The 26,812-nt window shown below is 61.5% G+C and overlaps 1 protein-coding gene across 1 annotated transcript; it reads right to left on the bottom strand.

The window, feature by feature from the left end:
- Positions 1-203: 203 nt before the first annotated feature.
- Positions 204-25,465, bottom strand: TMEM132E (transmembrane protein 132E). Its single transcript, XM_068415638.1, has 9 exons — positions 25,103-25,465; positions 11,686-12,583; positions 10,059-10,199; positions 7,163-7,355; positions 6,765-6,908; positions 2,923-3,128; positions 2,052-2,331; positions 1,778-1,969; positions 204-1,236 (listed from the first exon to the last, which is right to left on the bottom strand). Exons 1-9 carry the CDS (start codon positions 25,173-25,175, stop codon positions 208-210), a joined length of 3,156 nt encoding a protein of 1,051 aa, XP_068271739.1. The 5' UTR covers positions 25,176-25,465; the 3' UTR covers positions 204-207.
- Between the last annotated feature and the right edge of the window lie 1,347 nt (positions 25,466-26,812).

The following is a 26,812-nucleotide window of genomic DNA, read 5'->3' as shown; positions in this document are numbered from 1 at the left end:
AAAAGAAACAGGCCCCCGGGGATGCCCTCCAAGGCGGTGGGGAGGACGTGAGATGTGCGGAAGAGGAAACGCACAAGAGAGAAGCCAATTTGGGTCTCCAGCCCCAGGGAAGCTGCTGGCATGGTGTGGCATGGCGTGGTGTGGCATGGCGTGGCACGGCGTGGCGTGGCACCCCCTCCCTCCCGCCCCGTCCCCCCTGCCCCTGTGTTAAGCGATCTCTTTGATTCTGCGGATGTAGTTGTGAAGCTCTTCGGGGTCTTGCAGCCCCATGTCCTGGCAGACCCACTCCAAGTCCTCCTCATCAGCGATGGGGATGGAGTTGTAGGCCAGCTCGTCGGAGGGCAGCGTGGCAAAGGTGGTGAACTTCACCCGCTTCCGTTTGGAGGTGGGCGAGTTGAGGGGGTCCTCGCTCTGGTCCCGCGTGGAGCCCCCCGAGGAACCGTCCCCGCGGCCGTGGACCTGGCTCTGCACGCTGGTCTGCGAGCTCCCACTACTGTGGTGGTCCCCGTGGCAGCAGGTCTGGACATTTTCCAGGGGGTTCCCTGGGCTCTCGGGCTGGGGGGAGAGGTCATTGTGAGCCCGCAAGGGCTGCCCGTTGCCCAAGAAGACCCAGTGGTGGGAATGGTCCATGTTGGTCTGGCCTTCGGGCGGGATGCGTTTGTGCCGGTATTTCAGCACAAAGACAATACAGTTGATGAGGAAGACCAAGATGGCCAGACAGAAGACGCCCAGGAGGGCGTACATGCCTATCTCCAGGTCCGTCAGCCCCCTGGTCACCTGGACAAAGCCGGTGGGGATGGTGGGGAAGTCCTCGGTGGGGTGAGATGCGCTGGACATCCTACTGTCCTCACTCGGCTCCGCTTTCCTCTCCACCTCTGCCCGCAGGGTGGTGCTCGCCCCCGTCTCTACCAGCCCCGGCTTGCTGGGCACATGGTCGTAGTCATAGGTCGGGTCCTCCTCGGACCCAAAGTGGACCCGCACACTGGCCAAAGCTGTGAAGAGCACACTCTTGCGCTTGGTCTTCTGGCAGCTCTCGCAGATGACCAGCTCAGCCCGCAGCAGCTCCCCTGAGCCCTCGCTCTCCGCCACCACCAAGGGGAACGCCCGGTCCTGGGTCACCGAGACCACCTTCTCATCCAGGCTGCTCACCACCAGGTTGTAGTCCTTGGGGTCGTAGAGAGACAGTGGGGCCGTGGTGCCGTCGCTGTAGGAAATCCACAGGCTCAGGAGCGCTTCCTGCGGGACCAACACAGGCACCGGTTGCCCAGCACGATGCCAGTCCCACCTGCACCCACCTGTCCATCCCTCCCTCCATCCCTCCATCTTTGCATCCTTCTCTCCATCCAATTCACCCTTTCGCCCTTTATCCCTCCATCATCCATCTTGTTCCTTCCAACCATCACCTGGTTTTTCCCTTTTGCCCGTTCTTCCCTCAATTTTCCCCATGCTTGCCCAGGCTCACCCCAAAGCCCAGCCCCAGAGGTGCCAGACGTGGTTACCAGAGCTGGGCTGGGAGCTGTATAGGATTTATTCCAGGCCCCTTTGTCCCCATGGTTGTGTCCTGGCCCCAGGCTGGGCAGGGTTGGTTCACAGGTCTGCATGAAGGTTTCTGGGGTGCTCTGAGGGTCACCAAGATGTCTGGTGGGTAGTGGGTGCTGTGGAGGGCCAGGATGACTGCGGGCAGGATTTGGGAGGGAGGGTTTGCAGATGGAGCCCTCACCCCACCCCAAGTCCCCCACCAGGTCCCCCAAGCCTGAGTGCACCCCCCTGGCCTCACCTGCTTGAAGAAGCTGAGGGTCTGCTGCACAGACGTCCGGGCAATGATGGTGTGGCTATTGCCAGGGCTGGGGTGGAGGGACAGCGAGAGGCTGGAGACCACCTGGGCCTTCAGGTCCGTGATGCTGACCTTCTCCTCCGCCACCGTCACCAGCGTCTCGCCCAGCACCGCCTCCATGAGCGGGGACACGACCTGCAGGGGATGAGGGTGCCCGTCACCGCCTGCCACCCCCAGCCAAGCTGGCAGAGGTGGGGAAGGGCGTCTGGAGGGGTACCTTGAAGAGCGTGGTGCCCGGCTCCCTCCCGGCCAGCGTGAAGCTGTCCACCATGTGGGCCACCCGCGGGTCATCCACGCGCATGAAGTCGCTGACCAGGTCGGTGACCTCCACCAGCCAGTCAGGCCCCAGCATGGTGACCACCTGCCCCGTGCCCTCTGCCGCAGTGGTGTGGAACTGGGTGAAGACCTGCAGCGTGGCGTGCTGGTACTGCAGGGCACAGCCCCGGCTCTGCTTCCGCTCCTCTTCGTCCTCCTCGTGCTCGCTGTCCCGCACCGACCTGCGGGATGAGGCAGTGGGTGGGCAGTGCTGCCAAGCTCCCTCCTGCCGCAGCTCTTCAGCCGCCCCAGGGAAGGAGAGGGGTGGCCAGGCAGGGAGAAACGCAAGGTCACCAAAAAATGGTGGCTCCTGGCCAAAAGATGCCTGTTGCCCGTGAGGTCTCTGAGGGCTTTAGCAGCATGTGGTAACAGGGTCACCAGCATCTCTGCCCCCTAAGAGGCTGAGGACAAGATACCTCAGGTTGGGATGGACAGCTGGAGGTCTCTAGACCTCAAAGCAGGGCTAACTTTGGAGCTTGGCTGCTCCTGGCCTCATCCAGGGAAGTTTTGACCGTTGACAAGGATGCTCCCCACCAGCTCCAGCGTTTGACCAACCTCATTTGTGAAATTTTCCTCCTTCCATACAACTGTGCAACCTGTGTCCATGATCTCTCACCTTTTCACTGAGGACCCCTGAAAAATGACTCTGGCTCCGTCATCTTTAAAACCCCCTCATTAAGCGCTGAACAAGGCAATGAGACCACTACCACCACCTTCACCTTGCCTTCCGCAGGATGGACAGACCCCAAGTGCGGTGGCTCCACAGCACCCACCTCCTGTCCGGCAGGATGGGCACCCTCCAGCCCTTCACTTGGCTCAGCCGGGCATCCGAGAGCTCGATGTGCAGCGGCAGTTTGGGCACCCACACCGTCATCTCCAGCGGGGCAGAGAGGTGCTCGTAGGTGAAGGTGACCCGGGCGCTCATGGAGCCCCGCGACTCCTTCCCACTGACAAAGACGTAGTCACAGCTGCTGGAGACCTGGGGAAAAAAGGAGGATGGGGGAGGTTGCAACGCTCCCGCAGACACACCAGAGATCCTGGCAGGAGGCTGCCCAGAGGACGTGCCCAAGGAGCAGAATTTCACCCAGTTAACAGTGGCCCCAGGAGCAGGGATGCTCTCTCCTCCTCAAGATTCCTGCTCAGAGGCGTGGACCCACAAACGCCACGTCTACAAAATGTATTTCCCCTTGACCCAGCTTCTCTGCCAGCCCTTGCAGGCACCTTCATTTGGTGCTTCAGCTCCTTTGGCCCCCACACTGAACTGTACCCCGTTACCACGCTTGAGCTAGAAGCATCCACAAGTGCTCCACAGAGGTTGCAAATTGCTCATCGTGGACATTTGCCCCAAAATCTGTTCCACCCATGCCCAGACAGCAAAGGCAGTGAGCATGGACCAGCCCCATGCCCATGTGCAGGTGCCCACCCGTGCCTCGTCCCCATCCCTCCCGCTAACCCCAGGAAGGGCTTCCTGGAGTCCGCCTGAATCCTCATGTTCATCTTCTCTCTCTCTCTCCCCCCCTCTCTCTCTTTCTCTTTTTTAATTCTCATTTATGCAAATGCCATTAGTTAAATTCGCCATAAAACAAATAGATCCTGTGGGGGCCACTCATTACCGACCGATCCGAGCCAATTAAGGAGCTAAGAGGATGCCACTACAGCATCGCCTGTGCTTCAGCTTAGGCCATCAGGGTCAACAGCACCTTCTCCTTCCCAGCAAGGGTGGCAGGAGACAACCAGGCTGGGGAACCTCCAACCTCTCACCCACAGCAGCCCCACAGCTCAACCCTGACCCCCTTTCCACGCATCTCAATAGCTCCCAAGGGCTTGTTTCCACCAAGCTGCTCTCCCACGTGGACTCTCTGATGGCTGATAAGGGGTTGAGTATCATTCAGCGGTAGCTGACAGTGGAGGTGATAGCATCACTGTCTCTCTCCCCACCTTATCTTTGGGCACCTGTGGTCATTCACCTGCAGGAACTTTGTATTTCTGAGCCCACGAGCCAGGCCTGACTCCTACAAGAGCTCCATGTATCGGCTGCAGGAGCCCACCGCGAGGTGCCCGTGGTCCCCAGGGCCAGTGGAAGAGGCAGAGCCGGGGACCTGGGCTCTTCAGGAAGCCCCCACTGCCCAGGCATGGGAGGGAAGAGCAATGCAGGACAGTTTGTTCCTTGTCTTCTTGTCAGAGATACCAGCTCAGCAAGTCTGAAAAGACAATCTCATCTCCGGTGGGGCAGCGTCTGAATAAAGATGAGCTCCTGGACGAGTCCTCCAGCAAAGGAGCGCTCGGGGTATTGTGTCATTTATCACAATAAACATGATGGGCTGCTGCTTGCGTTACCTTAGCGAAGAAATCCCCCAGCATCTTCTCCTGGGGACAGCTTGCTTTGCAATTGAGGGGGTTGAGACTATGACAACAAAACATCCCAGCACGTCAGGCCCATCCTGGTGAGGGAGGGACTGCAGATTAGCTCTTAAATGAAGTGCTTGTTCGGAGAAACTTCCCATTTGACAGCAAGGTGTCGGGAAGCGACAGGCTGAGGTCTGCCCAGGCTCCAAGCCAAGGCACTGCTGGCTCTGCTGCTGCAGCCAGGAGCTCCCCCTTGGCACAGCCTCAAGCATGGGATCAAGGGGACACATCTTTTCCAAGGCCCTTGGGAGTGGGAAGAGCCACCACAGCTGGTAGGACCCCATGTTGGCCAGCCAGAGGTGCTGGCAGTGGCTGTGGATGACCAGGGTCCCCAAGGTCCTCAGGCCCATTGAGCTGACTTGCTCCTGGTGATCTCCAAGTGGATGTGGATGGTGGGCTCCTAAGAAAGGTTCACATAGCAGGTGAGGTTCAACATCTCCCATTGAGCATTGCTGGCAGCAGAGGTAGCCCTTCCACTCACTGCGTGTCCCTCAACACGTTCGCAGTCCCCCAGGCCGTAAGGCAGGCAGGGAAGGGGGGTTATTTCTACGCTACCTTGAGTGATGAGGTCCTCCTCTCTGGGCTGAGCAGTCGCCCCGTGTCACCGCAGAAGGGGATGAGTGACAACTCCCACCCATGCTCTCCCACCATCCTTCATGGGTGGCCCTGGCACTTTTACAGCCGTGTCCACCAGGTCCAGGACGTTTCACGAGAGCAACCACCACCGAGCCACAGGCGGCCTGGGCAGGACGCAGCTCCCCAGCCCTCCTTCACGTTAAATTATTTACAGTAACAGACAGCGCATCCCGCTACGTGAGCTTTGATTTATGTAACGGGTTTCTAGCCCTGACACCGTAATCATACTCCCCAATCTCAGCAGGTAACTGAGAGCTCCCTCGGAAACGAAGCTCCGGCACAAACACAAAATAACTCAGCATGAAATCGCGCGGGGCGGCGAGCGGGAGGCGAGCGGGGCCGGAGGGCTGCGCCATGTATTATTCATCCCGGCTTGTGTGCATGTGTCTGCTCCCCCCAGGTCTGAGGACAGCGTGTAAATAGATTTACGAGCAGAAAGGCAGCACATTAAACAGTTTAAGTGTCTCCGAGTCCATCCTGAAGTGTATTATTGCTCCAGTGTTTTATCACGCTGCGGAGGACCAGCCTCCATAAATTAGACCCGGTGCTGTAAATCCCACGGATTGGAGTTTTAGTCAAGAACTTGGGTAAACAGTTTGTGACACTGGCTGTCACCCGCCCACGGACCACTGGGGAGAGCAAGTCCCACTGGGGCCAGGGCATGGGGCAGCGGGGCCAGGGCTCTGCCCGTCACCCCTGGCTCGGCCGGTGGCTGCTGGCAAAGCAGGGGAGAAGGGGCTATGTCCCCCGGCCTGGGGGACATGGGGGAGCCCAGCCCCCCAGCATGGCCCCTGCCTCTCCCTGACGGAGCAGGGACGTGGAGAGGGTGGGCTGGCTGGGTGTGCACAGGGAGAGGGGCAGGAGGTGTCTGGGAGAAGGTGATGACATCTAGGAGTGGGTGGGTGGAAATGGTGATGGAATGATACGGCGGGTGGACAGATGGATACACACAGGGATGGAAAGATGCATATGGATGAACGGGTCTGGTGGTGGGGAAATCACGGCTGGATTTGAGGCCAGGCTGCTGCCTTGGTGGCTGGGGCGGGTGCGTGGGCAGTCGCTGCCGCTGCATTTGTCTCATCAGCATCTCTCCGTGCAGCCCACCTTGCTCCTCTCCCTCAGCCCCCCCTTCTCCCTCCATCGTCCCCAGCTTGTCCCCCCACACCTCCCTGGGGCCAGCCCCCAGCCCCAGCCTGAGCTCAGCCCAGCACCCGATCCAAGTGGGAGATAAATGTCACCCGGAGGCACGAGCGAAGCTGCTGATGGGAACGTGCAGCTTGCGCTGCGAGGTGACAGTATTTCACCTTATCAGCACTAAGTGCTGCGATAACCCAGTTACTGCTGCTGCCAGCAGCCCACGGCCTCTCCGGGGACAGTGACCAAGTGCCTTGTCCTCCCGACAGATCCCAGGGAGAGGCACACGTGGACTGAAGCCACCAAGGGGATGATGTTTGGCGTGGGGTGGGCTTGTGCAGCCCATCAGCTCACCCAGCTCCAGCCCGCGCTGCTACCGGGGTCAGCACCCCTGGGGAAGCTCAGCCCCTCACGAGGGTCACCCCCTCCCCACACCCACCTTGATGATATCTTCGTTGTTGGACTTGCACTCAACCATAGCCGAGACATCCACGATGACGCCGCTCAGCTCAATGGCGATGACCTTCACGGGGATGGCCACCGTCCGCCCCGTCAGGATGGCCGTGTTGATGATCTCCGTGTCCTGGGGTGCAAAGGGGACAGTCACGTCAGAGGGCAGCCTGTCCCCCTGGGCCAGATCCCAGCTGGCCCCTCTCCTGCTCCAGCCCTGGGGCAGAGCAGGACTTGTGTGTGAGTAGGTAGGTGGGATGCATGGATGTATAGGTGCTACGGGGCAGGTGGGCTGGTGGGAAATCCCTCAGGGGGACCCAACCCATCCCCAGCATCAAACCAGACAAGCTAAGCAGAGGGCAGGGACACGACTCCAAACCCGCTCACCATGGCCAGGGGCACGATGGCCCGGATGTCCCTCTGGATGACCGTCAGCTCCGTCACCACCTTCTCCAGGTCGGGCGGGGGGTTGCGGCCCCGGTAGTCGATGTGCCACATGATGCGGCGCGTCACCGACTGGCTGGTGAAGTTCTCCATCTCGAAATCCAGCTGCATGATCTCGGAGGAGGAGTCCCCATCCCTGGGCAGGGGGACAGGAGGGGAATATGGTAACCTGGGCGCCCTGGGTCCTGCAGATGCCCCAGGATCAGCGCCAGGCAGTCCCCTGTAGTGATGCAGAGCATCCCCACCAGGTCGCTTCTTGGGGGTCCCCACGTCTCCCAGAGGGACCCACTCCACCGGGGGCTGCTCCGATAGGAACCTCCACATCCCCGTGGGAGAGAGAAATGCTTTTCACCGCCTCTCCCCAGCGGGAGAAAAACCTCGGCGGCTCAAGCGGGCGCTCTCCCAAGGCTGTGGGTGATATATTACCACAGGGTGAGCGTGTGGCCGTGGCCCCAGGGGACAGTGGGTGGCTGCAGGCGCTGCCCTTGCCCCTCTGGCTCTGTCTTCCCGGCAGCATGGCCGGATTTACCGCCCCGGGCTGCTCCCGCCTGCACACCCACCTCCCGCAGGTCAGACCCCAAGTGTCCCACACCCAAGAGGGCAGCACACTTGGGGACAGCAAATAAGTCCTTATACAAGAGCCCAGCCCAAGCTGTTGACTTTCCAGCCCCTTCCAAGGAGATCACGTAGGGAAACTGAGGCACGGGAGAAAGGGGCTCAACTGCAGAGAGCAGATGGGACAGCACCGAGCTGGGACTCGGGGCAGGGCTGTCCCTCAGCCGTGGGGACGCGCGGGGCAGAGGGGAAGGGGATGGGGAAGATAGATGGGACCGCAGGGGTTAACCACCAGCTCACTAAAACCCCACACATTTAATGTGGCTGCTGAGGACAGCGAGACCTGGAGCTACGGGACAGGGAGCGAACGCTGGGGCATCCCCAAGGCAGGACGGGATGGAGAGGCTGAGCGCTGCTGAACCAGGACAGCCAGGTTCAAAGGTGACCCAGAGCTGCGGCTTTGTGCCAGCGGCAGTCCGGCTGGGACTCCTCACCACGGGGTGCCCCTCAGTGTCCCAGGAGCCCTGCCAGGGGCCAGCCACCACCTTCTGCCCTCCCCGAGCATTGGCTGCTCTCAGCCACGGCACAGACAAGAGCCGGGCTGCCCACATCGGGGAAATAACGTAGGGTGCAGCTACTGGGGTGCAAAACACCCAAAATTGGCCATTATCACCCCAAAGCTCAGGGCCCTCGCCCCCTCCCTGCACTGCCAAAAGCCCCCAGAGCCCCGGAGAAGCAAACTCCTCCGGCTGTACAGCCCGGAGGGCAACACGGCTTTGAGTCACTCACACCCTCCGTCCCGTTAATATTTGATGGAGTTGTTTGTCTCAAAGCTGATTGTAATCACTTCAGATTCATCCGCCGGCTCTAACCTTTCCAGGCTGATGGGAAGCGGCGGCGGCAGATGGGGAGAGGAGAGGACCTGTCTCCCGGCCCGTCTGGCAGCCGCACGCAGGGGTACTGGGGTGGCCGTGCAGAGGATGGGGGGGCTCGTGGCCCTGGGGACACTCCGATGTCAGCCATGGGGCTGCGGGCTCGGGTGCCGCGGTTGCATTTTGTACCTGGGAGCAAAGCTGTGGGGTAAAGGAAAATCCACCCCCCAGGCAAGCCCTTTGGAGGGGTTTCTGCAGCCAGCTTTGGAGCTCATGTGCAAAGCAGTCAGAGCTGAGGATCTCCTTTTCTGTCCCCGGCTGCGCCCAGTTCTGGCGTGGGGACAGAGGTACGGGGAGCTTTCCAACACCGAGGGCAGGAACAGCTCAAGCGCATCGACTCGCTTTAACGCGGCTCCCGGAAACATTTGTCTCCCTGTCCCCAGGGACACAGTGATGGAGATGTCGTAGTCCGGGAACAATTTCTTTCCAGCACTTCAAAGTCTTTCCTGCCAGTGATTTTGAGCCGGTGCCCAGCTCCTGCCCTTGCTCGCCACGTCCTGCCCAGCTGGATGCGAGGAGCAAAGCTGCCCCTTGCCCCCACAGGCCAGTGCCACGTCTCCCCTTCTCCAGGCTGAGCAGCCTCTGGGTCTTCAACTCAGCTTTGTGTGTCCTCGCTCCTTCAGATCATTCTCATTTCTATCCCTTGGACTCTCCTCAACCAACCCGAGCCTTGCCCGAAGCCCCAGGAACGGGCATCGTCCTTGTCTTGAGCAGGGTCTGCCCGTCTCAGGTGCTGCCTCGGTTCCTGCTCCCCACCTGACACTCAGCCACCACCCGAGGGCCCAGAGGGGACCTTGCCTGGGGACTGCTCCCCTTCCTTCCCGGAGGAGACACCAGCATAGACAGCAAAGAGCTGCTGCTTCTCATGGTATTAAAAATTCTCAAAAAATTAAAATACTTCCACCCCAAGCTGGGGGATCCTCCATGGCTTCACAATTGAGCCCCAAAATCCACCACATGTGCCCACCAGGATCCGACACGGCCAGGCAATCCCAGGTCAGAGCTGGGCCACGAAACCCTCCTTCACCTGCCCTTTACCCAGCTGCACGGTGCCGGCCGAGGTTAAAAGCCACACACAAAATTAAGTCCCTTCCCACATCGGGGGGACCTACCTCGACCTCAGCTGGGCTGAGGGTTTGACCCCAAAGTTGCTCATCCCTCTTCGATGCCTCCAAGTCCCACGGTCCAGGCTATGCACCACCGTGCCTCAGTTTCCCCTGCCAGCACCCCTGTGGCACCGCTGCCAACCAGGCACCCAGGGTGGGGCAAGGGGAGAACCGCTCTGGGCCAAACCCCAGCAATTTCCCCAACCCCCCCAGTGCTGAGGGGGGCAGAGCCAGGGGGTCCCTTACCTGGGCCCGGCGCCATCCGCCCTGGCCACATCGACGGTGGCGGTGGAGTGCTTGCCGCCCGTCAGCAGCTCCGAGCTCACCAGCCACTGCCCGCTCCTCGACTTGGTGCTGAGCAGGTTGACACCCTTCTTGGCCTTCACCCTGCGGAGAGCGACAGTCAGGGCTGGACCCTCTGCCCTGGGCACCCCTGCACCCCCTGAGCACCCCTGGACCCCCCGCTCCGGGCACCCTGCCATGGGCACGGGGATTTTTTGCCATGGATCCCCTGGGTCTCAAAAACATCCCCCAGGCTGGCAGCTCAGCTGTGGGGCTGAGCCCACCCCAGCCCCTCTTTTTCACAGGGTTTTGCCCCCCCAGCACCCCTGTGGCAGGAGTTTGGTCCCGCAGCCCCAGTAACACCCCTCTGGGCTGGGCATCCCCGGGGTGAAGGACAGGGGAGCCTCAAGTGCCATGTCACCCCATGCCAGGGTCTCGCTGCTGGTCCGGTGGCCACAGGGACACTTGTAAATGCCCTTTGAAGACATGGGGCTGGGGCTCGTCCCCCCCATCCTTAGGGACATGCAGCAAGGGGGGGTCACCCCGCACCAGGGTGCTCAGCCCCTCCTACTCACTGCCCCATTCTGCTCCCACCCTGGCTCTGGGGCAGGATGGGGGGGGACACGGGGAGCCCCTGCACCAGCCCCACGGCCACATCGCACCTCGTCCCCAAAGTGGCTGTGAACAAGCCCACATCTGCTGGCGGGGCCTTAATCCCAGTGCAACTGGGAGCACTGGGAGGGCGAAGGCAGCAGTCCATAGTGGTGATGGAAACCCTAGATGAACCACCCTTCCCTTCCCTCCAACACGTGCCCACTGCAAAGCCCCAAAACATTGCACAACCACGTGCCAGCTGCTCCTCCGGCCTCCCTCACCTTCCCGAAGCCCTGCCAGACCCGGTCCACTGCCCGGCAGGTCCCATAAATACAGAATCACAGAATCGATCAGGCTGGAAGAGCCCTCTGGGATCATCGAGTCCAACCATTGCCCTGACACCACCATGTCAACTAGACCATGGCGCTAAGTGCCATGTCCAGTCTTTGTTTAAACACCCCCAGAGATGGTGACTCCACCACCTCCCTGGGCAGCCCCTTCCAATGGCTAATGACCCTTGCTGAGAAGAAATGCTTCCTAATGTCCAACCTGAACCTCCCCTGGTGAAGCCTGAGGCTGTGTCCTCTTGTCCTATCGCTGGTTGCCTGGGAGAAGAGGCCGACTCCCACTGCGCTACAACCTCCCTTCAGGTAGTTGTAGACTGCACTAAGGTCACCTCTGAGCCTCCTCTTCTCCAGGCTAAACACCCCCAGCTCCCTCAGCTGTTCCTCGTAGGTCAGACCCTCCAGACCCTTCACCAGCTTGGTCGCCCTCCTCTGGACTCGCTCCAACACCTCAACATCTCTCTTGAAGTGTGGGGCCCAGAACCGGACACAGGATTTGAGATGCGGCCTCCCCAGTGCCGAGTACAGAGGGACCATCACCTCCCTAGACCAGCTGGCTACACTATCCCTAATAGAGGAATACAACACACCCTCCTCATCCTCTCCTTCCTGCCCACACAGCCCAGCAGAAACCACCACCCCCAGGCCCTCACCTCAGCGTGAAGTGCTCCACCGTGGAGTTGGCCATCAGGTAGAGGAGGATGCTCAGCACCTCGCCCGGCTTGAGGGGCTTGTCGGGCAGGCGGATGAAGACGTTGCCATCCAGACGATGCTCCTGCGTGGGCGGCGCGGGGGGCGGCTGCAGGAGGCTGACGCTGCCGATGCGCAGCAGCGGGTGCTGCGTGGGACCCTCGGTCCTGGCCCCGCCGGCCCCACGGCGGGCGACCGTCTCCCCAAGGCACTGGCCGGCCCCGTCGGGGGCGTGCAGGGTGTAGTACAGCTCGGCTTGCTGGCTCTCGCCCGGCACCTCCAGGCTCTCGGGGCTCTTCCGCCTGCCCAGCGGCACGGCCGAGGGGCCGAACCAGGCGTGGGGCAGCTCCGCCTGTACCAGGCACGTGGCCAGGCTGCCCCGCAGCCGACACGAGCTCTTGATCTCCCGGGCGTCGCGGAAAGCGTGGAGCCGCACGCAGGGCAGGCGGTCGGTGACGTCGAAGTCATCCCAATCCCGGCCGGCTACGTAGAAGAGCACTTGGACCACGGGCTGGCTGGCCACCAGCCGGGGCTGGATGATGAAGGCGCGCACCTTCCAGTTGACGGTGAGGCGGTCGGGGACCTCCAGGGTGCTGGAGGGCTGCAGCTGCTCCTTGGGCAGCACCAGCCCCGTGCTGAAGGGCCCCAGGGTGACGTTGAGGACGGGCAGCTCCTTGGTCTGGAAGACGACGAAGGGCTCGGCGCGTTGCAGTGGAGCGCTGCCGTTGCCCGTCGGGCTGGCTCCCACCTCCTTGAGGAAGAAGGCCAAGCGCGTGTTGGACAGGCGGTAGCTCACGGGCAGCGTGATGGCACTGGGGGGCTCGGCGGGCTCGGGGCTGGGGGCTGGTCCCTTGGCGTGGGCTGCGAAAGGGATGGAGAGTGTGAGTTAGCGTGGGGCATCACCCTCCAGAGCATCTCCTGAGCCCCAGAGCAGGGAGAGCAGACCTAGGTGGGAGCAGTCCAGCCCCATGGCAAGGAGGAGCTGGTGCTTCAGCCCCCAGACCCCTCCCAAGGCAGCAGGAGCCTGGCTGGGCTTCTCTCCTGCAAACCAAAAAGGCAGACCACCTTCCCAGGACCTCGGGCATCGCTGTGCTCCCCAACGGGTGGCTCCAGCCTCACCAAACCCACCCTCAGCAAGGGATGGGGTGTCCAGCAAGGAGGGAAGCCCAGGGGCTGCCTGAGGCTGGGCCAGGGGGTGCTGAAGCCACATCCAACCTCGGTATTGCCCCTGGGGAGCCTGAAGCGCTGGTCACCCACCCTGACACCCATGCCAAGGCACCGGTCAACAAAGCACGGACCCACTCACAGGAACAGAGTGTCACTGGCTACACCCCTGCTGCCAAACGCACGGAGAAAAGGGTGCTGAGCTTCTCCAGAGGCTCGTTACCAAAAATCAGGCAGGTCCAGGCTAATTTTTGGCTGGCAGATCCCACCAAGTATCTATGATCAAGACTTTCCTCCTGCTTTTAGCTCCCAGATCACAAGGGGAAGGTGGATAAAGCAGCTCCTTCACCCCAGACCCGCTCCATCCCCACAGGCTGCCCGTAAGGGTGGTGTCACAGCCAGTCTGTCACCCATCACCCACCCAGGGCTGCCACCCACACGGTGCTGTCCCCATGCCCCGAAGCTGGCCCAGCCCCAGTTTTTCCAGGCATGGACGTGACCTGGTGGAAAAGCGACGCAGACGATGTTGGTGCCACCTTGTGCAAACCCCAGCAGCACCCAGGTCCAATGGCTCTTAGGAAATCCCTTTTGTCCTTCGTTTTGACCATTTTTACCTTAAAATAAAAAGAATAAACACCCCACAGGCAGAGCAGGCAGCGGGCAGTGCCTGCCAGCCATGCGCTCCCGGGGGCTGGAGCTGCCCGAGCCCCTCGGAGGAAGCGGCTACCCCGCTGCCGCAGCCGGCAAGCGGGGAGAAACCCCCCGAAAACCCTTCTGCTACAGCAGACACTGCCAGCGGCGGCCGGTGCGGAGCCGGGCTGGTGGCACACGCTGCGCCGGGAGCCTGGAAGACATCTCAAGGTCTTCGCATCCATCAGCAGCTGCCAGCGATTCCCAGGGGCCTGGGTCCCCCCCGCACCCCCTGTTCCTGGCACTGATTGCATCCGCTCCCAAGCGGCTCCCGAGCAGGAGAGCCCGGATTACCCGTGCCAAACGGCAGCAAAAGGTGCAGGTGTGACGGCTCGGCCCCCTCCCCGGAGCGTGCCGGGACCCCGTGGCTTCCCCCAGCCCTGGTCAGGCCCCCCGGGGCTGAAGGGGAAGCAGGATCCCACAGCCCACCCGGGGAACTCTCCGCTGCGGGGCACGGGGAGTTAAGCAGCTTAGAGGGCTCATAAAAGGATTAGCACTCACACAGGGACGGGGCAGCAGCCACAGCTGCGCCATCTGGGATGAAACTTGTCTGAGAGCCAGGCAGAGAATTCCCCAGGGCCGCGTGGACGCTGGGGACACACCGCTGGCATCACCGATGAGGCCACTGTGCCGGCACTGCCGTGGGCACACCTCCGGTGCCTGCCATGCTCACCCCGCTCACCAACGGCTGCTGAGCCCGTCCTGCTCACCCACAGAGTCAATGAGGTTGGAAGAGCCCTCTGGGATCATCGAGTCCAACCATTGCCCTGACACCACCATGGCAACTAGACCATGGCACTAAGTGCCATGTCCAGTCTTTTCTTAAACCCCTCCAGAGATGGTGACTCCACCACCTCCCTGGGCAGCCCCTTCCAATGGCTAATGACCGGCTCTGTTCCCCCACCTACCCAAGAGCCAGGAGCTGCAGGAGAGGTGCTGAGCCCCAGGAAGCACCCATGGGTGCCACTCTGCTCAGAAATAACCACCAGCAAGGGGCTCTCTGCTCCTCCAGCTCATGGAGGTTTCTTTCTGCCACGAAACGTGAAGGTTTGTGTCCTCCCGGCATCCCGGTTGACGCTGACATGGCTGCTCCTGCCATCCCCAGCCATTGCAAAAGGGGATTTTTCCCCAAGACATAAGATTATTTGTGGAAAAGGATCCATCAGCTGCAGCAACGTGAGCCTGACCGCTTGGGTGAGGTACGGGCAGGACAGCAGGAGGCACGGGCGGGCAGGGAAGGAGGCTGTGTTTACCTGACCATTGAAATAGCATCGGTTCTTATCCCTTAAAAATCTCTGGGGTTCGGGGAAGGATCAGGTCATTTCACAAAGAAAACCCACCCAAAAAACACCCGACTCAACGCGCAGCACAGCCCCGAGTGACACCCACCCTGGGGATGGTGCAAAACACCCGGTGTCACCCTCTGTCCCTTGGGCAGGGGGACGGCAGACCCTCCATGCCGCCCTGCCAGCACCCAGCGAGGGGCACCCGCTGCCCCCCAACTGCACCACGAGGGCAAAAGCAGCCGGTATTTTATCTGCAACTCAGCCCCCAGCCCCGGCTCGTGGCAGAGACCCCCAGCCCGAGCCCCCCGCTCCTCCCTCCCTGCCGCAGAGATCCCCTGGTGGCACCGAAGGGTTGTGTGCCGGGGGGTGAGGAAAGCCCCTCTCCTCCCCGCAGGGCTCTCAGACGGGTGCTGGGGACCCTGCACGGCTCAGGCCTGGCACCCGGGGTGGCCCCGGCACCGAGCCCACGCACAGACCTGCACCCCGGCCGTGCCGGAGGAGGGAAGGGAGCAGGGATGAGCTGGGGTGGAGATTAACGTGACGGTCACGATTAACGCGACGGTCACGATTAGCTTGGTGCAGGAGGATTGCTGGCACCCAGAGAAGCTATTTCCTTCCACAGACAAAATGCATTTAAATGATGCCGTAATCTGTCGCCGGGAGGGAGACGGGACCGGCGCCTCCATTCCTTGGCCATAAACTCATCCTGCCGGGTGAGGGTCTGACCCGGCCGTACCCAGCCTGGGGTGGGAGCCAGGAGGGTGGGCCACAGCCCAGGCCAGCTCGAGCCTCTGCACTGCGGAGGGACAGAGGGTGGGGAGGGAAGGAGAAAGGAGGAAGGAGATGCATGGATGCATGGCTAGGCAGCAAGGAAGAAAGGGTGGAGAAGGATAGATGAGCCAGCAGAGAGAATGGAGGGTGCATGGATGGATGGATGGATGGAGACAGGCAGATCAGAAATGGCTGGACAGCAAGAGAATAGCTCTAGGAGGAGGGAGAGGCAAGGGATGGAAGCATGGAAGGAAGCATGGATGGAAGGAGAAAGGATGGAGGGAAGCATGGAGGGAAGATGGATGGAGGGAAGATGGATGGAGGGAAGATGGATGGAGGGAAGATGGATGGAGGGAAGCATGGACAGCACAACAGCTCAGGAGATGGAAGGAAGATGGATGGAAGGAGAAAGGATGGAAGGAGAAAGGATGGAAGGAGAAAGGATGGAAGGAGAAAGGATGGAAGGAGAAAGGATGGAAGGAGAAAGGATGGAAGGAAGCATGGACAGCACAACAGCTCAGGAGATGGAAGGAAGATGGATGAAGGAGAAAGGATGGATGGAAGGATGGACAGACAAGCAAAACAGCTCAGGAGACTCCATTCCCCACACCACTGTGCCCAGCCCCTGCCCTGGTTTCTCGCAGCCCCAGGAAGGGAAGGCGGCTCTTGTGCCCCCACCTCTGGCTGGGTTTGGGGGGCACAAGGGTTAAGCCCCCGGTTGCTGGCTCTGCTCTGCAGCCTGCTGTGGTTAACGGGATTTGCAGCGCCTGACCTGCATTCCCGGGTTTATTAGGCCGGCGCAGAGGGGACCATATGGTCCTTCCACCCTCGCATCTCAGCACCGCAAGCGACAAAGCAGATGTCTGTGCCTGGCCAGGCTCCGACCGGCCCGGGGGCTGCCTGGGCCCCCCGGGCTGAGGAGCCACCCCAGCCCCACAGTGGGATGGGATGGGATGCCCGTGTGTCCCCTCCTTCCCACCCCACAGCAGCCCGCAGGGAGCCAGTGTGACCTGAGACCCCCGGCGGGGAGAGAGGGGAAGAGAGGGAGATGGAAACTGCCAGCAACCCCCTCGCTGAGCCCCCACATCTGCCCGGCCAGATGTGCCCTGCACCGGCCAGATGTGCTGAGCCGCTCCCCCCGCCCACGAGGGCACGCAGGGACAGCGGCAGCACCCTCCAGCCTTGCCTTAAAACCAAGAAGACCCCCCCCCGGGGTCAAAAAAGCAGCACCAAAAGCCCCTGCCCATCACTGATGGCCCCACCGCAGGGTTTTGGTCACTACCGGCCGCCCTCCTGCTCCGTCCCCCCTGCCTGGGGGTGCTGGGGTCAGACAGACCCGCGGACATGGAGGAAAAGAGGCTGAGGGACAGCCTGGACGCAGCTATGGCTGGGGGGACACAGCGGATCGTTCGCCTTCCCTTCTTGCCTCGGATCACCAGCAAAGGGGTCACGGGGGGAGTGTGGCTTGGCCCCTCCATCCTACCCCCACTGCAGCCTCGCCAGCCCCATCACTGCTCCTATCTACCATCCCAAGGCTGAAGAGCCGCCTCCTCCTCCTCCTCCTCTTCTCCTTATCCAGCACCGACAGCCAGCGCTGAGCTCCAGCTCAGCCCCAGCCCCCTGCCATGGGGATGGCTTTAGCCACGCTCCGGGGGGGATCTTTATCCCAGCTCATCCCGTGGGACGCGGCGGGGGGCTCCCAGCACGTATATGCCCACTTAGGAGGGGAAGAGCATATAGGAAAAAGCGCTGGAGAAGAAGATGGAGGGGAGGTTTGAAGTCATGCCAGGAGGGTTAAAACCTCTCACGGTGTTAACGGGCAGCGCTGGGGGCTTGGGGCACCAATGGGCCAAACACAGCTCCGAGGGAGGTGCTGAAATACCGGTGATGGGAGACACGTGGCTGGGCTCCCGTGGTGGTCCTGCCTCGGAGCAAGCTGGGAAAGTCACCCATACAGCAAGGGCCTGAGCTGACATGATGGTAAAACCCCTCACTAAATAGCTGGGAAGGGCTGCGAGGAGGGCTGGCGGGGGGTGGCAGGGGGCTGTGTAGCTGGCCGTGGCAGGGGGCTTCACGCTGGCTTCAAGCCTGGCCTCAGGACTCATGTGGAGAGGTCACTGGTCACCAGGATTCCTGTCCAGGGGAGGAAAAGGCAGCGGGATTTCCTCAGTGGCCAAAGACCCCGGGCACAGGCCCCGGGACCCTGCCAACCGCAGCAGCCCAGGGCACAGCTAGGGTCTCCGGCTCTCTGCAGACACAAGCAGGGGATGCTTCTCCTCGCCATGCAGCAACGTCCCTCCCATGGGGCTGCCAGGACCACCAGTGATGCTGGGACCACTAGTGCTCCTATTCTCCCCAGATCCTGCCCCATATCAGGGTGACAAGGTGACAACCCCACCCCTGAATCAGGAAGACGAGGGCAGCACATGCTGCTGCCTCAGTTTCCCCACACGGGTCAGCACTCGGATGAGACAATGGGGTGACGGGTCCACCCAAAAAGCTGAGAGCCAGGGGACCACAACAAAACCCCGCAGCGCCCGAGGAGGAAGCCCAGCCTGGTTATTCCCCACCAGGACACCAGCACGAACATCCCAACTTGCATTTCCTTTCAAGCCAGCATGAAGCCACCCCACTCCCCCAAGCATCCCGCAGATCCCCGCCTGAGGCTTCAGAGCCCCAAAATCTGGTGGTCCAGGTTCTGCCTCCATCAGGGCCAAGCACAAAGGGGAAACACGAGTGGCAACGGCCCCAAACACCAGGGATGCCCCACATCTGGATGGCCCAACAGCTGGATGCTCCAGCTAGAGGCAGCCCCAGCTCCCAGGGAAGGGTCGGGCTCACACACCATCTCCCCACCCGTCCCGGGAACGGACATCGCACCCATCCCTTTCCCTCCCCACCCTGCAGCACGGATCCCTGACACATTACACTCCCACCCAAGTGGGGTCAGCACCCCAAAACACCCCAAAAACCAACAAAAAGGGGAAACTGAGGCCTCTGCCTCCACCCAAAACTCAGTCAGCCCCAACACAAGCCTCCCTCCACTCCGTGCTTCCACACAGCCAGGGAAAAAAAAACAGCCAGTAATAAAACCCAAGCCAAAATTAGAAAATACAGGCGGGCCCCTCGTGGAAACCTCCGAAATGTTTCCCAGCAGCCGGAGCCTTGAAGATTGTTTTCAGCAACATAAAAGACAACAAGCTCGCCCTTCCCTCCGACGCGTGGAGAGCCTCCATCTCCAGTCCCAGCTAATTTGAACTCAATTAAGTGAATAATTGTTACAAATGTAAAATTACCTTCCCTTGGTGCGTGGCGGCGAGACGCCCCGGCTGCTGTCACGGGGAAGGGAGGGACGTGGGGACACAGGGATGCTCCCGGCCCCCAGCTCTGCCCACGGCCGCGGCAGTGGGCAGCCCCTCGGTACCAAGGGCCACAAGGCTCAACCCAGGAGGTTAAACTGGTCCAGGCTCCCCCAAACCAGCCCAGGGTAGGGACTGGGTGGGTGCTGGCCAGGAAAAGCGAATCAAGTCTCACTGTGAGCAGCAGCGCTGGCTCCAAGGGGATTATCTGGTGTCTAATACAGGGTTGTGCTTGTGCCTCGTGGGCACTGCTCAACTCTCCTTTCTTTTAGGTCCTTGAGGCTTCTCCCCCTCCAAAAGGTCCAGCCTGGCTTCATCAGCAGAAGCGATAAAATCAGAAATGCTGGTGGGGCTCAGCCCCAGGCCAGCACACAGCCTGTATTTTGGGGCTGGCAGCATTAAGTGAAAGGGAACCCTCCCAGCGGCACAGCAGGCTGCGGTGCTCAGCTCAGCATTTCCTCCAGGAAATTATTAAAAGGGAGGGGAAAAAAAAAAAAAAAGCAAGGAACCTAAAGGAATAAATAAATATGGCCTAAAGGGGATGTGCCGTGCAGAGGCGCAGGCTGCCATAAATCCCCGGAGCAGGCAAGGCTTTTACACGGCAGCTACTTTAGAGCAATTTCCACAAATCACAGCAAGGGACAGAGCAGGGGACAGGAGGAGAGGGCCTTTATGGAGGAAGAAGATAAATGAAGAAATTAATTAAAAGCAGGGCGGAAAAAAGGGTGAGGAAGTGCCCAACCATGAATGTCGACAGAGGTGCCTGGGGGCTCCAAAAGGAGCAGCCCCCGGCATCGCAGTGTTGGGGCGGAGGTGATGCAATGACCCCCCCAAAGCCGCGTGTCCTGCTCGGATCCCCCATGGCTGGAGGCTGGAACATCCTCCCAGCACCCTCCAAATCCCAACACCAAATACATCCCCCGGGCTGTGCCCCCCCCCGCTGCCACCGCCAGCCCGGGCTGTGCCAAGCAACACGTTTCACACTGATCAGACACCGATTAATTCTCCCCCCCGGTGACGTGTGTCAGGCTGCGTTCAGAGCCAGATTCAATTCCAGAGGCACCCAAGGAGCTGCAGATAAACCCAGTCCACCCCGGCGGCCCCAAAAGCAAGGACAGGCGCTGGGCTGGGGACTTCACCAGCTCAGGACTCTGCCACGCAGCAAAGCAGCCACGACATCAAACACGCAGGGCTCAAACAGATCCCCTTCCTTCTTAATTCAGCTGGTACCCGGAGAGGAGCGCATCCCGCAGCCACACCGAGCTGCCAGCAGCGGGTGTTGCATTTCCAAGCTTATTTATCTTCAAGAGGGAAAACATTGCTTTTCCTTAAAAAAAAAAAAAAAAAGTAAAAATGGATCAATTCTCAACTTTTGCCAGTCCTGGGGAAGAGCCCAGCCTGGCTGAGCCCATCTATTCGTGGCAAAACCTGCCCCGTTAACTCTTGCAGGGGCCGGGAGGTGACAGCACCTGCGAGCGGGGGCAAAGCCACCCCCGCAGCTCCCCGGCAGGCTGCGAGCAGAGCTGTCAACAAATCAAGGATGGCAAATATGTCCAAGTGATGGGAAAACGCTCGCCGGCAGGAGACGGGAAGATTGCGAATTGCCTTGATTACGGTGTCCTCCTGGGAGGCAAAATCAGCGAGCAAGGGGCTGCGCGCCCAGCCGTGGCGAGGGACGGGTGCCCAGCGGGGAGCAGCAACAGGGTGGGCAACAGCTTCAAATAAAAGAAATAAAAGAATCCCTTCTCTGGCCCCCAGGAGAGCCACGTCCCGAGGAGCAGCCTCTGCATCCCAAACCCGGGACATCTTGGGGAGAGGTGACAACCCATCAATCCCCCAGCCTGGCTGGTGCCTCCCCCAGGGTGGGGGTCGCTGGGCCACCATCAAACGTAGCCGGAGGACCCTGTGTCTCCCAGTTTTCAGGGAAAACACTGAGCTCCAACCTCCTCTCCCCTTGGCGAGGAGCACCAGGCCCTGCCTCACTTCACACCATCAAACCATTTCTCTTTCTGGTGTCGCACGTGGAGAAACTCCCCGTGAGGGACCCAAAGGCACCACCGGGGTCCCCAGCCCCATTGCAGCGTGTCCCACCCCAGGAGCAGCCACCTCCCTCCCTCCCTGGCGGGCTGCTCGTTAGCAGAGCCATGTATTTAATAATAAAAGACGCTGATTAAATTAGCGAGAGTGACCTTTTCCAGATGGATGGGATGCTCGTACAGCAGCAGCGCCGGGCGCGAGGGGAACACTCGCCAATCCCTCCGCACCCCCATCGCAGGCAATTTCGGCCAGGAGCCAAAAATAATCATTTAACACCACGTAAGCACCATTTCCCTCACTCATCATCTCCCCGCATCTCCCAGGATGAGGCCACGTCCCGCTGCCCACCTCTGTTAGAGCTTGGGGGGGTACGGGAGGGGATGGAGTTGGGATGTGCTGGTGCAACACCAGGGATGCTTTGCAGGGACTCGGCTGCGTTGGTCTTTCCTTTCCTCCTCTTTTTAGGGTGCAGGGAGGTTGGGTGAGGAGGGACCTTAGCAGCTGGCCATAGTGGGGTGAATTAAATAGTAGCATGTAAAAAAAAACCAACCTAAACAGCCAGGTTCCTAAAAATCGCTGAGCAATCCCCAGCCAGGGGGTTGCTGCTGTCCAATGCCCTGCCTCAGTTTCCCCCAGGGCTGAGCCCAGGGTGCTGCATCGTGCTCACACAGACACACACACACACAAAGGGATGGTTCTGGCTGAGGGTATCGAGGCACCTAACACATCTCGAAACCCCCAGGGCCAAACCCTGCGACTGATGCTCGGAGGATTTCCATCATGCCGCCGACAGCATCCCTCATCCTCTTTCTCTTTCCTTGACAACACCAAGAGGAAAAAAGGGGTAGAAGAAAAGGCAATTTCCCAGTGGGGTGCCCAACTTCACACCCCCATGTCCCAGCACAAGGGATTTAAGGTATTGGGGCTGGGGGGGAGATGGAGCGGGCCCTGGGGTCACGCAAGGACACCCCGGAGCCAAAAGGGTGCCCTTGCATAACCCCTCTTTTTTGCAGCACCAAAGTGAAACTTGTGGCAGGTTTAACCCAGCTCAGAGGCCAGATCCTGTCCTCTCACCTGCCTGCCGGGACGAGGAAAGATCCTATTGCTCCTTCTCCACCCCTGGCTGGAGCTAAGGATGCTCGGCCACTCCGACCCCATGGGCACGGCCGGGATGGGGGCTGTTAAATGAGCAAACGCCGGGTGTACGTTCGGGGTTCGGCAGCGAGTTATTGCACATCTCCACCTGCTGGTCTGACAATCCTTGAGCCGGGAGATGCTCTGAGCCGGAACGGGGATGGAGGGCTGGTCCGTATCCCCCCTGCCAGGGTTGGGATGCGCTGGCTGGAGCCCCCCCACCAGGGATGGAGCCATTGGCCACAGCATCGTCCTTCACCCCCAGCCCCATGCCTGGGACTTGGCTCATCATGGAAACAACTGGTGGGAGATACAGGGAAAGCGGCACAGCCCCATCCCACCGGCAGCAGGACGTAGGTGCCGGGGCTGTAGGATGCAGTGCAGGACCCCAAGCCTGTCTTGCATGCCAGTACAGATGCTGAATAACCCCAGCACCCCTGGACCGCTGCCTCTGGGCGAGCGCTGCCTCCGGGAGAGGGGAAACTGAGGCACACTGCAGGGACGAGGCTCAGCAGGCGGCAGCGACAGACACAGGAGTCCAGGCTCGACCCCACGGGCAGCACAAGTTATTTCACAAACCGGTGGGTAAATAACCCCAGTGCTGCATCCCGAAAGGGCCCTTGCAGCCCCGCAGCACAACCACACCAAGCACACACCACCGGCACCCCTCACCGCGCCACGGCCCCGGGGTCCATCCATCCATCCATCCACCCCCCCACGAGCCGTGGGGCCACCCTGAGGCCATCCCACCCCGGAGGTGCCAAAAAACCCCTTTCTGGAAGCAGCTGATCCAGGGCCGGCAGCCAAGTGACTCCTGGAGCACAGCGGGGATGAGGCTGGCGCTGAGGGTTGCTCTTAAATAAAAAAAAAGGGAAAAGGGAATAAAAATCCCCAGGCAGGAGAGCTGGGTGCTGCTTCGCTGCCGGCTGACCCCTGCGGCCAGCCCGAGCGATTTGTAAGGAAGGTTGGGAGAACTAGGAGCTCTCAGGCTCTTTTTCCAGATCCCTCCGAGACCTTAATTTGTCCAGGAAAGGCCAAAGCGGCGCTGAGGGCAGCTGCGCATCCTGAAACGAGCTGAAAAACTCCTGGCAGAGGCTTCTCTCCCCGCCGCCACGGGCATCCTCCCATGGCAGCGCAGCGAGCCCCGGCACCGCATCCAGCCCAGGCCACCCTCACCCGCTTCACGCTGGCATCACGGCCACGGGGACCCCCCACCCATGGCACCCCCCAGCCCAGGGGCCAGATTCTGCCCTGGGATAAAGCCGAGGCCTGACCCACAGGGCTGTTGGTGTCCCAGCAGCAACAGGAGGGGATGGGGAGCAGGGGGGAGCTGCATCCAGCCCCCGCACGGGAGGCGATTCCTGGTGGATCGCTTCCATAGGGACATCTCCCATCACCTCATGCCTTCGGCAGCTCACCCACCATGGGGAAGCACCGACCCACACGGCTCAATCTCATCCAGGCAAATTGAAGAGCAGGAGATTGCGCTTCCCCGCCGCTGCCAGACCCCTGGCCTGCAAACCCCCGAACCTGGGGGTCCCAAACACGACAGCTCTGCCCTGGCAGCACCCCAGGGAACACCCAGGCTGGGGGTACAGAGGGGCAGCATCCGCCATCCCAAAGGATGCTACTTAAAGTCACGGTGCTCACCAGCCTGGAGCAGCTCGGCTCCTGCTCCTGTGCTGGGGTCAGAGTTTTTTAAGGGGGGGGAACCCCCTGCCAGCTCCCCGCAATGCTCCCAACGTCCCCCCTCCTCCTCATTTCACCGCTGTGGGTGAGCAGCTCCCCAAAGAGCCTCGGAGGGCTGCAGATGCCTGAGAACGCCCTGCCTGAGCCCTAAAAGTGCCTTGGCCACAGGCTGCAGGTGTGAAATGGAGCTGGGCACGGTCGAGAGACCCCTCCAGCTCCCGGGGGGTCTCATTTGAGCCGGGCAGCACAGTCCCCAGCCCCCAGGACATGCCGAGCCTGCGGCTAGAGCCGGGCTGGCAGGAGGGGTCTGGGTGGCTCCCCCCAAACTGCAGGCAGCCCCCCACTTTCTGCTTGGCCAAGCGGCTTTGGCTGGAGTATCTGTGGGGCTTGGCTTTACACCAAAACCAGACAAAAAAATCATCCATGAAACCAGACCCATGTCCTCCAAGGTGTGTGACCCCACGCCAGCCTTGCTCCCCAAAACAAGCCCCCAGCAGCAGGTGCTGGTGCCCCAGAGCTGTCACCGGGGGCAGCCGGGATGTCACCGCAGCTCGGCCATGGCACGGCAGTGATTTGGATGCAACTCAGGGCAAGCGAGAGCGCAGGCAGCGGGGGTCCCCCTTGCCCAGGCCGCAGGCAGCGTCGCCAGCCCCAAAACCCTTGCCCCAAAACCCATGGGGGGGGGATCAGAAAGAAACAGAGGAATGGCAGGGGCTGCACCCCCATCCCCACACCCCAAAAATGATGCCACCTGGGCAGCAATTGCCCTGCAACTCAGCGCAGGCTGGGAAAGTGCCCGGGTGTGGGTCTGGGGGATAAGCGAGCGGATCATAGCGGATAAAGCCCCTGATCCTGCTGCTAAAGCAGCTCTGCAGTAAGGAGACAAGGGGCTGGGGGGGGGATTGAAGCCCCCTCGCCCCATCTCCCCCCCTGCCACCCTACTCCGTGGCCCGGCAAACAGCCCGCTGCGAGCGCTCGCCAGCACAAGCTGTCATTTTATTAAGTCCGGAATAAACTCTAATCTTTGCCCATTGCGCTGGGGGGGGAGCACAGAGGACCAGGGGAGGTGGCGGCTGCGGGATGGGGGGGTCCCAGCCGGGCACAGTAGGGCTGGGGCTGCCCCCGGGTGGGGGGGTTAGATGGGGTTGGAGGGGGGAGATGGGTGCAACCCCCCCCCCCATGATGCAGATATACACATAATATATATATATATATATATTTCCCCCCAGCCCGGTGCCGGCAGCACTTACCGGGGAGCAGCAGGGAGCAGAGGCAGCAGAGCAGAGCGGCCGGCCCGGGGGGCATCTTCTCCGGAGAGGCCATTGTAAGGTGGGGGGCAGCCAGAAAACCGGGGGGGGCGGATGGGCCCCGAGCCACCCCCGCGGCAAGAAAATAACAAGGAATCCAAACCAAGCACCAAAAAACCGCAGAAATCCCCTAAATCCAACCACGTGCGAGCCGGGAGCAGCAGCCGACGGCGGAATTTGGGGAGGGGGGGGGGACCCGGCTCAGGGGAGGGGGGTTCGGCTCTGCCCCCCCCCCCAGCTCAGCGAGCAGAGCACCCCATCTCCGGCCCCCCACCCCAGACGTGCCGCAGCCCCCCGCCCAGTGCCTGCAGGGCACCCGGGGGGAGCGGGGGCGGGTCCCCCTCCTCTTCCTCTTCCTCTTCCTCCTCAGGAGCCGGCGGGGGGGTGGGGGGAGAACAGCACGTGTAACCCCCCCCCAGGGGAAAAAAAAAAAATAAAAGCAAAGCAAAGCTGTGCTGCTGAAGGATGATGCTGTAGGGCTCTAGCAGGTCGCCAGCCCCCCCCTGCACAAGATAAATCAGATCTCCAAGCGCGTTTCTTCCAAATAAAAACCTGAATTAAAGCGCTCCCCCCAGGAAAAAAAAACCAACAACCAAAAAGCACCACAACGGTAACAAAAAACCACAAGGCAAAGCAGGCGGGTGAATAATTAATCCCAGGCAGATGCAATTAATCAGCGGCGGGAGCAGCTCGGCGGCGGAGTCCCCGCATGCGAAGGCAAAGTTTGGGGGGAGCGGGGCCGGGGAGCGGCCGCCCCGCAGCGCGGGGGGGGCCGGGGCTCACCCGCTGCCCCCCCGGGGGGGCTGGGGGCGGGGGGACCCGGCCATGAGCGTGCAAAGGAGGGGGGGTCCCCACCTCCTCCGCCCCCCCCTCGGGTTAAAGAAGCGGGGGGGGTGCACCCCCTCCCGCTCGGAAATAAAATTAAAGAGGGGGTGCAGGAGCCGTAGGGAAAGAGGCAAGTTCGGGGGGGCTCTGCCCCTCGCCCCCCGCCGGGCCCCCCCCCCCCGCGCCGGCGGTGCCGTGCCCGCTGCTGGGGGGGCCCCGCCGCTCGCCGCTCCCGTGGCCGCTCGCCCGGCCGGAGCCGCATCGGGCTCCGGTGGGTGCCAGCGCGGGGAGGGCGGCAGGGGGAGGCGCCTTCCTCCTCCTCCTCCTCCTCCTCCTCCTCGGGCGGGGAGGTGGGAGCCGAGCGGAGCCCCGCTCCCCGCCGGTGCGGTACGATGCAATGCAGTCCCCACCCCCCGCTTCCCGACCCCCCCCAAGCCCAGCACCCCGGGGTGCGGTGAGGGGGGGCTGCACGGCCGGCCCTGCCCTCCCCTCTGTGCCAGGCACCGCTGCAACGCAAGGGGATAATGATGAAAAATGGGGTTTGAGGACCCCCCCCGGGGTGGGAGGTGAGGGGGGAGCACCGGGGGGGCACACACCTCATCGCCCCCGGGATGGCAAGAGCCAGCTGGGTTTGGTCGCTTCTTTCCACTCTGGGGGGGGTTTGGGCTCCTTCCCCATCCCAGCTGTGGCTGGGGTGTCCCCTGCCTCCCCGGCCCCCTCTGCCCGTGCCGCCCGGGGGGGCTCAGCCTTGTCACCCCACTCCCTGCAGCACCGCACATGCAGGCAGGGCCCGGCTGCGGCCCCTGCACACAGCCGAGGGGTGGCTGG

This window comes from Nyctibius grandis, chromosome 18 (genome assembly GCF_013368605.1).
Source record: "Nyctibius grandis isolate bNycGra1 chromosome 18, bNycGra1.pri, whole genome shotgun sequence".
Classification (NCBI taxonomy): domain Eukaryota; kingdom Metazoa; phylum Chordata; class Aves; order Nyctibiiformes; family Nyctibiidae; genus Nyctibius; species Nyctibius grandis.
Note: the sequence above shows the minus strand (reverse complement) of the source record. Positions and strands in the feature narration are given on the sequence as shown.